This window comes from Lithobates pipiens, unplaced genomic scaffold (assembly GCF_037356315.1).
Source record: "Lithobates pipiens isolate NorthernLeopardFrog02 unplaced genomic scaffold, aLitPip1_a1.2 Scaffold_22, whole genome shotgun sequence".
Taxonomy (NCBI): Eukaryota; Metazoa; Chordata; class Amphibia; order Anura; family Ranidae; genus Lithobates; species Lithobates pipiens.
In genome coordinates, this window is record NW_027507784.1 from 241,371,050 (window position 1) to 241,385,276 (window position 14,227).

The 14,227-nt window shown below is 41.1% G+C and overlaps 1 protein-coding gene across 3 annotated transcripts in view; it reads right to left on the reverse strand.

Moving 5' to 3' along the window:
- LOC143924551 (myosin-11) overlaps positions 1-14,227 on the reverse strand; it is a 141,661-nt gene that overhangs the window by 63,922 nt on the left and 63,512 nt on the right. For 2 of the 3 annotated variants that reach the window (XM_077448925.1, XM_077448927.1), the window contains exons 6-8: positions 13,627-13,647; positions 9,984-10,076; positions 407-470 (exon numbers count right to left, since the gene is read on the reverse strand). In XM_077448925.1, coding sequence (XP_077305051.1) covers positions 407-470; positions 9,984-10,076; positions 13,627-13,647 — 178 coding nt within the window. The remainder of the gene's footprint in view (positions 1-406; positions 471-9,983; positions 10,077-13,626; positions 13,648-14,227) is intronic. The other variant, XM_077448926.1, reaches the window with a different exon arrangement.

The window sequence follows — 14,227 nt, forward strand, 5'->3', positions numbered from 1 at the left end:
AGAGGTATAGAGACTCATGAAGTTGCCCACTGTTTCTGGCTTCCAGGAACTGGCCTACAGCATTGGTTTCACTAGAAATTATTTTAATTTGTTGGCAATCATGGACTCAGAAAAAATGTTTTCAATGAATGGGTGAATTATTTTCTTAGATAAAGATCATTTTTGAATTGAGATGGCGGAACAAATTGTCATAATCTTTGACTTTGGTAGTAGCTGGGAAGAGCATCTTTTGGAGCTGTAAAAATTGTGAATTTAGCATCTATATAAACAATTTCCATGTCTTAGTGTGTTTATATTTCTACTGTGGATATTTGCCTTACTTAGACATACAGAGCAGATCTGTTTATCTAACTGGCTGACTAGGCTTACCAGAGTTCCTTGAAGTATAGCAGGCTAAAAAGGATACAGGTTTCAATGTTCGCTCCCACAATGTAGCCAGTAACGTCAAAGTTGATTCGAATAAATTTACCCTAAGCAAGACACAGAATTTATTTTATTGTCATATCATCAAATGTGATTATTTTACATACATTATTTCACGTGTGCTTTGCTCATGTAGGGAAAAGCAGGGGGTCCACTTTAATGCCCACCTCTCTAGTAGCATATACTCAAATTCCCTTTGCTTCTAGGCCTAAAGACTCAACCAGGAGCAAGAAAAGAAAGCCTTGTGTAAGCTCTGTTTCACTTTAGTGACAGCTTACACAGGGCTGAGGACTCTCTCCTTGCCCCATGTGATGTTGCTGTGACAATGACTAACAACCATGAAAGGAACAGCACCGAGTGAACTGTCCCTCCTTACCCAGAAGTGCTGGATGCTTTCTTCACTTTTGAACAGAGCAGCTAAGAAAAGGTGAGCATGCGTTGCTAGGGAAGGAAGCGTTAAAGTGAACTTGTTGCTTGGATCTACATGGGCAGAGTTTGCTTTAAAGGGTAAAGGCACATTCAGACTTATGGAGGATGCACAAGCAGATTTCAGACAGCAGGGAGTTATTACACTGAATTTATCATAAAAGGTTGCAGGTAGCTAAATAAACAGAAAACAAATCCAAGCCAGTGAAGCACTGAAGATTTTGTCAAAGAGTAGCTTCCTGTGGCCCAGGACAGAGAGAGAGAGGCCTGCAACAAAACCTCCTTAAACCTCTGAACACAGTAATAGCAGCAATTAGAAGCCAGTAAAAAATAAATTTGGCTTGGATCAGGGCTAAATGTAAGCACAAAACATTAAAACCTCCTTTCCCTCTCTTCTGAATGTCACAATACATACATATACAGTATATATATATATATATATATATATATATATATATATATATATATATATATATATAAAAGCAAGTGGCTTTTTATACTTTGAATCTGGAGGACTTGCTCAGAGACTAATCTATGATTAAGCCTTTCTCTGCTATAAACAGTGAATTACGACCTAATGTAAATGGGGGACTTGAAACCCTCAGGGCCAGATGGGTCGAGGGCTTCCCTACAATGGATTCAGAGGATTGGGAGGAGGTGTGGACATACCCCTTCTCACAATTGGTCTCTGCAAGGGACAGACTGATGCAATTTAAAATCATACATAGAGTGTATTTCACACCCATACGACTACATAAAATATACCTAAATATTCCAGATTCCTGTTGGCGTTGCGCCGCACCCTCAGCAGACTTTGTGCATGTTTTCTGGACCTGTCCACAATTACATTCCTTTTGGAATGAGGTCACCACATTTATTCTAACAGTTACCACTATGTGACGGTGGAAGTGTGCCAGTTGGGACTTTTAGAACCTCTGACCAATCGCCGGGTAGTCCGAACGCTTATAGGATTACTACTATATTATGCCTGGGTATGTCTAAGAGGCTCTGTTTTGTGATATTAAAACTACAATAAAAATAATTAAAACAAAAAAAAGTGAAACTATCAAAATGAGAAATAACAATACAAATGAAAAATTCCTTTAAATATAGTGCCTGGGGTGGGTCCCCTTAGTCTGTCTGTAATGTGGCACATCCATATAGTGTATAGAGCCTGCTGTAGCAATAATGACATTTATAAAGCCAAAAAAATACATGTTCCATTCTTTATTTTATAAACTAAGCTTGCAAGCCAGTCTGTATGATGAGGCCACAATTGAGTACAATCAGGACAAGATTAGAGAATTTTTGGATACATTCTGGTGTGTCTTTGACAGACTTTGGATAGAAGCAACAGGTATGGAAAAATTGGTCTTTGAGTGTCAGTGGTGTTTTCACACTGTAACCCAATACAGGTACTCTTGATGAAAGCAAGAATTGTCCCTGCTGTCAAAAATTGCAATGATATGCACCTGTCAAACAGGTGTGGAAAAAATTGGTCTTTGGGTGTCGGTGGTGCCTTCACTCCGTAACTCTGTTTAGGCACTCTTGATGAAAGTAAGAATTGGCCTTGCTGTCAAAAATGGCAATAATATGCACCTGTCAAACAGATGTGGAAAAATTGGTCTTTAGGTGGCTGTGGTGCCTTCACACTGTAACCCTATACAAGTACTCTTGATGAAAGCAAGAATTGGCCTTGCTGTAAATAATTACAATTATATGCACCTGACAAACGGGTGTAGAAAAATTGGTCCTTGGGTGTTTATTGTGCCCATGAAACCTACACCAAAACAATTTCTTCCAGATGAAATCAACACCCACAAAGCCAGGCAGTCAAGACAGTCTTTCAGAGATTCAAGATCCAGAAAGCATTTAATCAGCGACATCGGCTTCAGAGGCTTGATAGCTGCTGCTAATACAAGACTAATTAATTTTGATAAATGTCAGCTGGTCCATGGAGTCTGTGGACAGACATGCTCTCTTATCTGTCACAAAACCTCTGGCAGCACTAAATGCCCATTCAGAAAGCCTGCTGGATGCAGGGCAGCCCAGCCGTCCTATTGCATACTGGGCATGTTCTGGCCAGTGGTTTATTCTCATGAACCAGTAACCCAGTGGATCGTCAACTGGAAAGCTCTCCATATCTGTATTCACCCCTAGATAATCGCCCACCACATAATGAAGATGCAGCTGATGGGATGTGGAAGCTGACAGCCCTGGGTGCCGAGGACTGAAAATGTTTTGAAAGGCTTCACTGAGGAGGCATCTTCTCCACCGCTCCTCTCTTGACCAACAGAAGCCTCAAAACAACGTTTTCCACCAGACTGTAACCTACCAGAGATGGGAAAGGCATTACAAAAACTCCTCTTTAAGGTGTCCTCAAGATATTTCATCTTCTGCTCCCTATGTGGAGACGGGATGAGTTCTGAGACTTTCCCCTTGTAATGGTGGTCAAGAAGGGTTGCCGACCAATAGTGATCCTTCTCCTTGATGCCATGTATTCTCAGGTCCTTTCGCAGGCATTGAAGAATGAGGGAGCCTGTGCACCGTAAATTTGCGGAGGTATGAAAAGCAGACTCCTCAGGGTCACTGAAGATTACAGTATCTGGAACGGCCTCCTTCCAGCCATGTACTACTCCCAAGGGTTCTGGAATTGGAAAGCCATCTGTTAAGGGTTGATGTATGTCTTGTTCTACTTCAATGCCTCCAAAGCTGCCAGAATACACCTCCTGCACCTCCCTCTTCTCTTGTGTGTTCTGTGGTGTAAGAAGAATGGTGTCTGCATAAAGCGGGCCCTGAGAAGAAAGGAAGTCCTCCTCTTCCTCCTGCTGCTCTGCCTTGAGTGCCCTGTCAATAATACCATGCAAAGTTTTCTCCAGCAGGAACACAACAGGGATTGTGTCACTGATGGATGCATTGTCATGGCTCACCATCCTGTGTGCTGAAAAAAACAGAGCTGGTCTGGGCCTGTTGCTGTGCCATACTCTACATCGCTAGAGCATTGCCAAAGTCGAGTTCCTCCTGGTGGACATGTCACAAATCAGGCGGTTTACAGGCAGGTGGAATTCTCACTGAAGTTCAGCCATCCAAGCACTGGCTGTGTATGACCGCCTGAAATGGCTACAGACTTTTCTGGCCTGCTTCAGCAGATCTTCAAACCCTGGGTACCTACTTAAAAAATGCTGCACAACCAAATTGAAAACATGTGCCAGGCATGGCACATGTGTCAACTTTTCCTGTCCAAGGGCAGATAGGAGGTTTGTGCCATTATCAGACATCACCATTCCTGGCTCCAGCTGGCATGGCGTGAACCACCTCTGGGCCTGCCCCTGCAGAGCTGACAGAATCTCTGCTCCAGTGTGGCTCCTATGCCCTATACAGACCTGCTGAAACACTGCATGACACCTTTCATCCTAACTCATTGAATAGCCCTTTGAACGCTTAGAGGGTACTTGTAGTTCATGGGACAATTCAGCAGAGGAGGGCATGGAGGAGGAGGAGGGGGGAGCTGACAAATCCTGCATCATCACCACTACCTGTATGGAGTTGTAGTGGCACAACAAACTGCAGCATTTAGCCCTGTTCTGCATCCTTCTGAGTTGCAAGCAGAGTTACCCAGTGTGCTGTGAACAAAATATATTGTCCCTGACCATGCTTTCTGGACCATGTGTCAGCAGTAATGTGGACCTTGCGGCTGACTGCCTTGCCCAGTACCACAACATTGGCTTCCACGTGAAGGTAGAGAGCTGGAATAGCCTTACATGAAAAGAAATAGTGACTGGGAACCTGCCATTGTGGTGCAGCACATTCTGAAAATTCACAGAAGGGGGCTAATTCACAGAAAGGCAGAAGTTGTAAAGCCAGCAGCTTTGACAAGCTTGAATTTAGACGCTGGACATGTGGATTCATGCTTAATCTGCTTGAGGCAAAGTTTGCAAATTGCAACAGTGCGATTGGCTGCATATGCGCTAATAAAGGCCCAAACAGCTGAGCTGTGGGAAGTGGCCTGGGAGATAACAGCTCCACAATCTGGTGGAATAGGGTGGTTGCTCTCTACTCTTACTACGTGATGGCTGTCTCTTTGGGGTTGTGCCTCACTCTCACTTTCCTCCCCTGCTCAATCCGGCACCTGTCACGTCAATGATCTCATCTTTATCATCATCCCCTCCATCCTCATTATCACTGGAGACAACTTGGCAATATGCTGCAGCTGGGGGGCAATACTGGCAATTTGTTGTTTACCAGTGTTCTCCCATCTCTGTAGGTTCATGTTCCTACTTTTCTAAACCTCAGAACCAAGATCTGAATCAACTAATGGCTGTACATCATCAAGGGGCAAGTGGCTGACGCTGTGTTCAAATAACTCAGTTGACTCCTACATGCCTGATGTTGGGGCTATGGCAGGAGTAGCTGTGGACAAGGAGGCAAAATAAGCCACTCTGGCAGCTGCAGTGGACTGCACACTAGTCTCTGCTGGGTGATGGAAGATGAGGAGGATGATGATGGTTTAGTAAACCAGTCCACCACCTCCTCTGCATGCTTGGGCTGGATGGCACGGGTAACATCACTAAACAGAGGAAATTATGCCCTACCTGAGGACAGACCACGTTCACCTTTGCCTGTGGACACATACACTGCTGGACTGCTCACAGTGCCATGGGTTTGTCTGCTTCTTGGCCTCCCAGACATGATGGGGAGGGGGTGCTTATTAATAAAATGTAATAATGATGTGGGAATTTGTACGTGAATGCACTTTAGTCAATGGAAAGTGGTGTTTGGTGCACTTTAACTTGAGCACTCACTACACGGACACATTCCACTGACACACTACAATATACTGCAGTAAAACTGAACTGACGTGCTGCCATATACTGAGATAAACGTGCAGTAATGCACTCAAATATGCTGTGTTAAAAGTGTAGTAATGCACTAAAATATACTGCGTCAAACGTGCAGTAACGCACTGAAATATACTGCGTTAAACGTGGTAACACACTCAAATATCTGTGTTAAATGTGCAGTAACACACTGAGATATACTTCATTAAATGTGCAGCAACGCACAGGTATATACTACGTAAAACGTGCAGTAGCGCACAGGTATATACTGTGTAAAACGCACTGTAACGCACTGATATATACTGCGTTAAACATGCAATAATGCACAGATATATACTGTTAAACGTGCAGTAATGCACTGATATATACTGTGTTAAATGTACAGTAATGCAGTATTATTACATGTATGCTGTGTTAAATGTGCAGTAACACACGGATATATACTGCATTAAACATGCATTAACAAACAGATAAACTGTATACTGCTCTAAATGTGCAGTAACCCACTGATATATACTGCGCTAAATGTGCAGTAACATAAGAATATATACTGCTTTAAATGTGCAGTATCGCACTGATATATACTGCGATAAATGTATAGTAACGCACTGATATATGCTGCGTTAAACGTACAGTAACACACTGATATATACTGTGTTAAATGTGAAGTAATGCACTGATATATACTGCAGGAAACCTGCCCTCACAAATTAAGCTGACGCTAAATGAATGTGCACACTACACTCATTAAACTGACACTAAAGTAAAAATGAATTGTCACATTATAAGTCTTCTTAACCTATTGCTGTTTTATGCCAAAAAGCATAATATTCTCTCCTGGAAAATTTCCTCAGCCCCAACCTTGGAATCCTGGAAAGCATTGGTTAACATGGCAGTACCATTTTACAAAGCCACCTACTTGTGTAGGGGGGCACTGACCAAATTTGATAAGGTGTGGGGGGGGGGGGTTGGTTGACATCGGTGGACATGGTATCAGACTAATTACAGATAACCTATAACTATTGATATTGGTGTGCTAGGCCATAACGGGGATGTATATGACTGGCATACGGGAGGAATATTGATAATTCTGCATTAGGATAACTAGTCACTTTTGTAGGGGGGGCGAGTTATTTCTTCATATAAAATTCTTGGTGCTGGGGGGGGGGGGGGGCGAGTGGGGGCATACTTTGGACTGCATTTAGCATCACGGCCCAAAATGTCAGACAACGTGGGTGCGGTGTCACCTAGTGCCTTCCTCCAGTTGGAGGCCAACTTGAATGGTATATATCTAGGCAAAAGTTTTATTGTTTTGGGGAGGGAGGGGGGGGTCTAATCTACGCTTGATTTTTGTTTTTGTTTTGTATGTAAATGTCCACCGGCAACTGTGTTATAGCCGGTGGGTGTCGGCTGCAAGAGTGGCCTGTTGTTATTTGTATGCTTTAAAAATTGAATAGAGAATTTTCAAAATAAAAATGAATGGTCACACTATACTCACACTGAACTATCACTAGATTCACACTAAACTGATATTCTACACCAGGGATATACAATTAGCGGACACCCAGAGGCAGAGGCATGATGAGACTTGTAGTTTTGCAACAGCTGGAGGTCCGCTAATTTCATATGCCTGTTTTACACTGACAATAGAAGCACGATAGCACACTATAGCACACTAACTAGCTAGCAACACAGAACAGAGCCCTGTTTTATCTTTCTCCACGCCAATATCATACTGCAAATGGCTGCTCTGGGGAGAATATTTTTATGGTATGGCCTAAGAACAATGAGCCATAATTGGATAGATTCATCATTACTTTCTCCAATCATGGCTCTGACAGTGATCTGTGCCCTGACTTTCTTTCATTCTACTTGCTTGTTAAATAAAAGAAAATTAAACATGTATGGCCTGCCTTAGAGGGTATGCACACCATACTAGATGAGGGCAGAATAAGCATGTTGTAGCATCTTTTTGATACATGTCAGAAACTATCATTATCCAAACTCCTTGAACATCTGGTCTACAACCGACTGAGCGTCTACCTCGCTGATAATAGCCTTCTTGATCCCCTTCAGTCTGGATTTCGTCCTCAACACTCCACAGAAACTGCTCTCCTAAAACTAACAAATGATCTACTAACGGCTAAAACCAATCGACATTATTCGGTACTCCTCCTCCTGGACCTATCTGCTGCCTTTGACACTGTTGACCACCGCCTCCTCCTCAAAAAACTCCACACCTTTGGTTTCCGTGACTGTACTCTTTGCTGGTTCTCTTCCTACTTCTCCAACCGCACCTTTACCGTTTCTTACAACTCTACTTCCTCCTCTGCTCTTCCTTTCTCTGTTGGGGTCCCCCAAGGTTCTATTCTTGGACCGCTCCTATTTTCAATCTACACTTCCTCCCTGGGTCAACTGATAGCCTCCCATAGCTTCCAATACCAACTTTACGCTGACAACACATAAATCTATTTCTCTACTCCTCAGCTCACTCCCTCTGTCTCCTCACGTATCACTAATTTACTATCAGATATATCAGTCTGGATGTCACACCACTTCCTCAAACTCAATCTATCCAAAACCTAACTTGCAATTTTTCCTCCCCCATATGCCCCTTCCCCTGATCTCACTGTCCAAATTGATGGCACAACCATAAGCCCATCCCCACCTGCCAAGGTTCTAGGTGTAGTCCTGGACTCTGACCTCTCCTTCAAGCAACACATCCAATCACTGTGCAAATCCTGCCACCTTAACCTCCGCAACATAACCAAAATACGCCCCTTTCTAACCAATGACACAACAAAGCTCTTAATTCACTCGTTGGTCATCTCTCACCTCGATTACTGCAACTCTCTTCTCATTGGCTTACCTCTACATAGTCTATCACCTCTTCAATCCATCACGAATGCTGCTGCCAGACTCATCCACCTTACCAATCGCTCTGTCTCTGCTACTCCTCTCTGTCAATCCCTCCACTGGCTTCCGCTCAGCCAAAGAATTAAATTAAAAATACTAACAACTACGTACAAAGTCATCCACAACCCACTCGTTCTCTTCGTTCCTCTCAAGACCTCCTGTTCTTTAGTTCCCTCATCACCTCCTCCCATGCTCGCCTCCAGGACTTTTCCAAAACCTCTCTAATCCTATGGAATGCCCTACCCCAATCTGTCCGCCTATCTCCTACTTTATTAGCTTTTAAGCGATCCCTGAAAACCCTTCTCTTCAGAGAAGCCTATCCTACCCACACCTAACAACTGTATTTTCATTTTCTCCATCAGCTCATCCCCCCACAGTTATTATCTTTTTTGTTTCAACTTGACCCTCCCTTCTAGATGGTAAGCTCTAACGAGCAGGGCCCTCTAGTCCCTCCTGTATTGATTTGTATTGTAAGTCTACTGTCTGCCCTCATGTTGTAAAGCGATGCACAAATTGTTGGCACTATATAAATCCTGAATAATAATAATAATAATAATTGGCTGACTAAATAGAAGAACTTTGAAATCTGAAACATATAGTATATGCTAGGAGAAGCCATAGTATCAACCAGTCAGACTTTTTCTCCAGTCCTGTAATGGAAATTTGACAAAATAAGGTGAGGGCCCATTTACATCACTGCAGTGTATTAGCACATACGTATTACCTAGGTTGCATTAGGTAGCCCTATGATTTGAATAAGCTGCCCAGAACACACCAAAAGGGTGCAGGTACCATTTCTGGCAGCACACCGCATAATTTATTGTGCTGTGGTGCAGCACAAATCTGCTGGCAAGATGCGCTAAGTTAAGAAAAAAAAAGGTAAACCTATAGGCAAACCTTTTTTTTTTTTTCATTTTAGATCAAGGGGAGTTTATAAACTCCTGCCAGATTTTTTTTCACCATATGTGTCCCACTGCAGAGATTTTCCTTCACTTCCTGTCCCATAGCCAAACAGGAAGTGAGAGAAAATCCCTGCCAATTAGGGGAATCCCTTGGGCCCCCCAGGTCACTAGAACTAGTGTCCCCATTGGAAGATTTCCCCTGTAATACTTTTTGGGGACAATCTAAAATTTGGGATTTTCTTTTACTATCACTTTGAATAAAAATGTTAAACAGGACAAGAAGAAAGAGTCATTCTCTTTAATGGGAGCACAGACAGCAAAAAAAAAAAAAAAACCTCAGAGGGGTTCTAATCCATCTCCACTCTATCCAAAATGGAAAAAAAAAAGAAATTGCCTTTAGTTATACGTTAATGCAATACACTAGTGTGCATGGGCCCTCAATGTTTGAAATTCTTAACTGATAATGAACAATACTTACAAATCGAGAGGAGTTGTCATTTTTCACAGTTTTGGCATTTCCAAAAGCTTCAAGGATAGGATTAGCCTGAAGAAGTTGTTTTTCCAGCTCTCCCTGGAATTCATATCAAGCAGTGTTATGAACATGAAGTCAGAAAATTATACTTATTCAAACATTTTTAATAAAGTAATGCAAAGAGCAATAACGCCACCATCTTCATTTTTGTTTACTGTAGTCATAGTGATAAACATGATTTGTGGTTGGTAGGCAACAGATTGCACAGCTTGTACTTTGCTCTTGGCATTGTTACATAAGCCACAGAGACACAATAGTGATGGATTTAATATAAAAGTATGCTGTATATTTAATGGCATGTGTTGTTAAATGTCATTGATTTACTGTTTAGATATTGACCATAAGATATCAATAGTTGTTATTGAAGTGATCTCTAACATTGCTTCTTTTTTGCTTTGACCTTCAAAATTGCCAAGTTTATCATTCTGTAATAACATTTCTAATGTATTTGAATATGAAAATTAAAGTCTGCACTTCCACAAAAAGATGGGGGCTTTTTCAGCACTGTTTTTCTCCCTTTCCGGAGTACGGCTTAAACTTGGGAAGTTCTTGTTCCAGGCATACTTGTAGTCTCAGTTAAACGACCTTGTGTAGAATCTGATCGCCTCCACTGAATGATCTTGCATACCATCCAGTAGCCACCACTGCGTGATCGTGTTCAGAATTTGGTTTGAGCACAGATCTTTTCAAGTTAGCCATTGTGCAGTCCAAATTTCCTAGCAAACCATTGTAAATATCATAACATGTTTCTTGATTGCAATATTTAGGCTGAAACAGGCATTAATCCACTTAAATTGATCTCTGCAATATAATGACTCTAAAAACTACCAAACGTAGTTCAAGGTTGATCCTTTTATAGCTTTGGTTTCTTTTCTGAGTTGGAGTCTTCTCTTTAACTCCTGTTGCTTCAAGAAAGATGATCTTGTTTTTCATCTTTTTTTTATTCTCTTGTATTCACAATTGCAGTAGTTTGCTTTGTCTAATCTAAGGGCACAGCATTTTTGCATAATTTAGCAAACTGCAAAAGTCTTTGTTAGCTTGTGCTCACAGATCAGTTGCCCCTTTGAATAAACAGGTCGATATACTAGCGAATGCAATTAAATTAGGGTCTCTGCTGTAGCATGAAGTATAAAGCAGCAGCTATAATGCAGTTCTGTAATGTTTCACAGATCAAAGGCTCAAGCTAGCACCAGCAAAGCATCATTACTGGGGACCCTGACTGGCCTTGGCACACAACCAAAGCCAAATGATTCATATTCTTAGCATAAACTATTATTAAACTAAGACATTAAGGATTCCCATAATGACATACTTTCTGAACTGTGCATAGCATTGGGCCATGTTATGAAGAATTACATAGTATCAGGATGGAAAGTGGCTATAACCCCACCTTAACCACTTTCCTGATTTCCACTGCATTCCACAAAAATGCAATAGCGTTAAATGCAGCCGATGAAACAAATCGTTGTCTTTGAATGATATAATTTACTTTTCATGCAAATTCACAATAAGGGAGGTTATTCACTTCATCAATAAATACACAGCACAACATGCACGTGCAGTAACGGACAGATGTAATATTGACAAAATAAAGCATTTTATATGAAGAATTAACAAAATTACTTTAATTATCATATGCTGATGTTAATCAGTGCAAAATGATATTTAAATGCAATGAGACAATGTGATATTTGCCTTTGTTTTAATAACAATGCATAAGGCAATGATATGCAGATTTCTCGAGTAACTGTTTGTACTTTAAGGCTGGGTTCACACGGCAGCACGGAGCAGCTCACAGCAGGGGTCCGGTGCGTCTCTGTTCACGGTTTCAGGTCAAATTTTAGCCCGAATTTTTGTCTGATTTTGGGCTTAAAACAGACTAGAAGACACACAGGTCATCTGTGCAATTCGCATTGGTGCCTCTCCGGAGATGTGTGAACCGAGTTCCTAGAGAGCCAGTCACAATCTCCTGCATCCAATTGCCAATAGTGTGAACCCAGCCTCAATTTGTCATTACATTGGAAGATTATTTTTTATTTGTTGTTATTTATTACCCTTGGCATTATTCCTGGCTAACTGAGTTTGCTACCTGCCCCACTCTCAACTTAATTCCTGACTAACCATGTGTGCTACCTGCCTGGATCATTGGCTTCATCCCTGGTTACCCTAGCCTGTCTATTGAGTAGGGTATACCTGGGGGTTGCAACCATGAAGAGATCTGGTGAACACTGACTGATCCTTGGACTCCTGGAGGATCCCACATCATCTGCTCTCACCTGGGAACTTCTGCCTACTTTTACGAGTCCTGTCCTGACTCCCAGGTCAAATCTGTCCTGTGGTGCCCTACTTTATTGTAAACCAGATGTAAGCCTACTCTTCTTGAGTAAGCCTATCATCTCTTTTCGGGGTATCCTTAATAGTGTAACTAGAGTGTCCGTGTTGGACTAGACGTCAGAACAAGGGAGTAGTTTAATCTGTTCTCTATTTATATTCAATTATATTTCCCCAGAAAAATTCCTACTGTATATAATTAGCTTTTTTTTACAGTGTCTGTTTAAAATGGTATGTAAAGGGTGTGATATTATTCAAGCCAACTCCATCCCAAACTAGCATTTTGATTTTGGATGAGCTCTAGTAGATTGAACTTGTAGGCTATATTGGCAAGATTAGCCTACAGATGTTTTTGTCTCCACCCCCTCCCACAAGGCTGTTACAAAGATGACACAGGCCAGAAGTTGTCTCACCCATGTATTGCAAAATTTAAATCATAAAAAATCAATTGGAGAATATTTAAAAGCACAATTTGGCTTTGTAACAACTATGGCAGTTGTGCAGCACTAGAAGACTTGTGAGGATTTCTTACCAATCGATTCCCTAAGAGATATGTCAGTTTGTGATCATGCCTGCTATCTTCACACATATTTAAACATCATTTTTGGATGGAGTTGACCTTAAAATCCACAAAACATTAATAGCAAGCAGGTTGGCATGCAATCATGCAAGACACTCGGAATATCAGTAAAGAACATGCACATTTGGGTTGCAATCCGTAGAAATTTAACAGTCCTTAATATATCAAGGTTGAATGCCATTATTATTTAGACTCTTGACAGGTTTCCAATTCAACTTGTTGACTCTTTCAGGATTATAATTAATCAACCACAGATATCTTACACACAAAAAAAGAGTATGAGGTTTGACGGTAGACCAATGATTCTCAACCATTCCTAAGGCTGAAAAGCAGCATTAGCCAATAAAACAGAACATCTGTAGTAAGATGGTATAATTTTTGAAGTAACAGTTTTTGATGTCTCCAATTGTTTTTGGACTTTGCAGATGCATAATATTGTCAATTTTTATACCTACGTGGAATTAGCTTGGTTGACAACCACATTTCTAGACTTGTCAGAGCTCATTGATTTCACACTGTTATGTGTCAGGGACAGGTGCTATTGTTGCGTTTCTCCGTGTGATACAACATTATATCACCACCACCAGCTCCTACATCACTACTGCCACCACTGGTACTATAGCATGCAAAGTTCCACACTGTGGTAAAAAACACACACTTCACAATCTAGTTACTCACGTAGGCAAAAGATGGGCCTTGCTGTAGTTGAATAATGTGGTAAAACAAATGTCAGGATCATAGTGGCAAAAACAACATAATGTCCTTTTGTAGCAGACATTAAATAAACAATTTGCATGGAGAACATATCTACACAATAATTACCTGAGATAAATGATACAATGATTTATTCCAGACTTATCAAATTGACCAGTGGACCACAAAAATTATGGCAATAGTAACATGACTTGCACTGAAATATGTATATAAGGCTTTTGTGCAAACTGTGACTGGCCAGCTTATTCAAATGATATAAGTATTAAAGGGATTCACAGCTTTAAACTAAACTTAAATGCCTGTTTCAGGCAACTGAATACAGTAAAGTAGGGGGGCACAAATAGCAGAAGTACTTATTTAGTTAAAAACAAAGTACACAAAGTACACAATTAATCTGGAAAAAAAATAAAATGTTATATACAGTATTGCTGGAGCATCAATAGAACTGTCCATATTGACCCAGAAATTTAGATAATTGCTATCCTCTCATTTCCTGTGATCATCCGTTTCTGTTTATTTTCACTTTTGCAGTCAAGTTTGAGAAAACACACAGCATACCTAACAA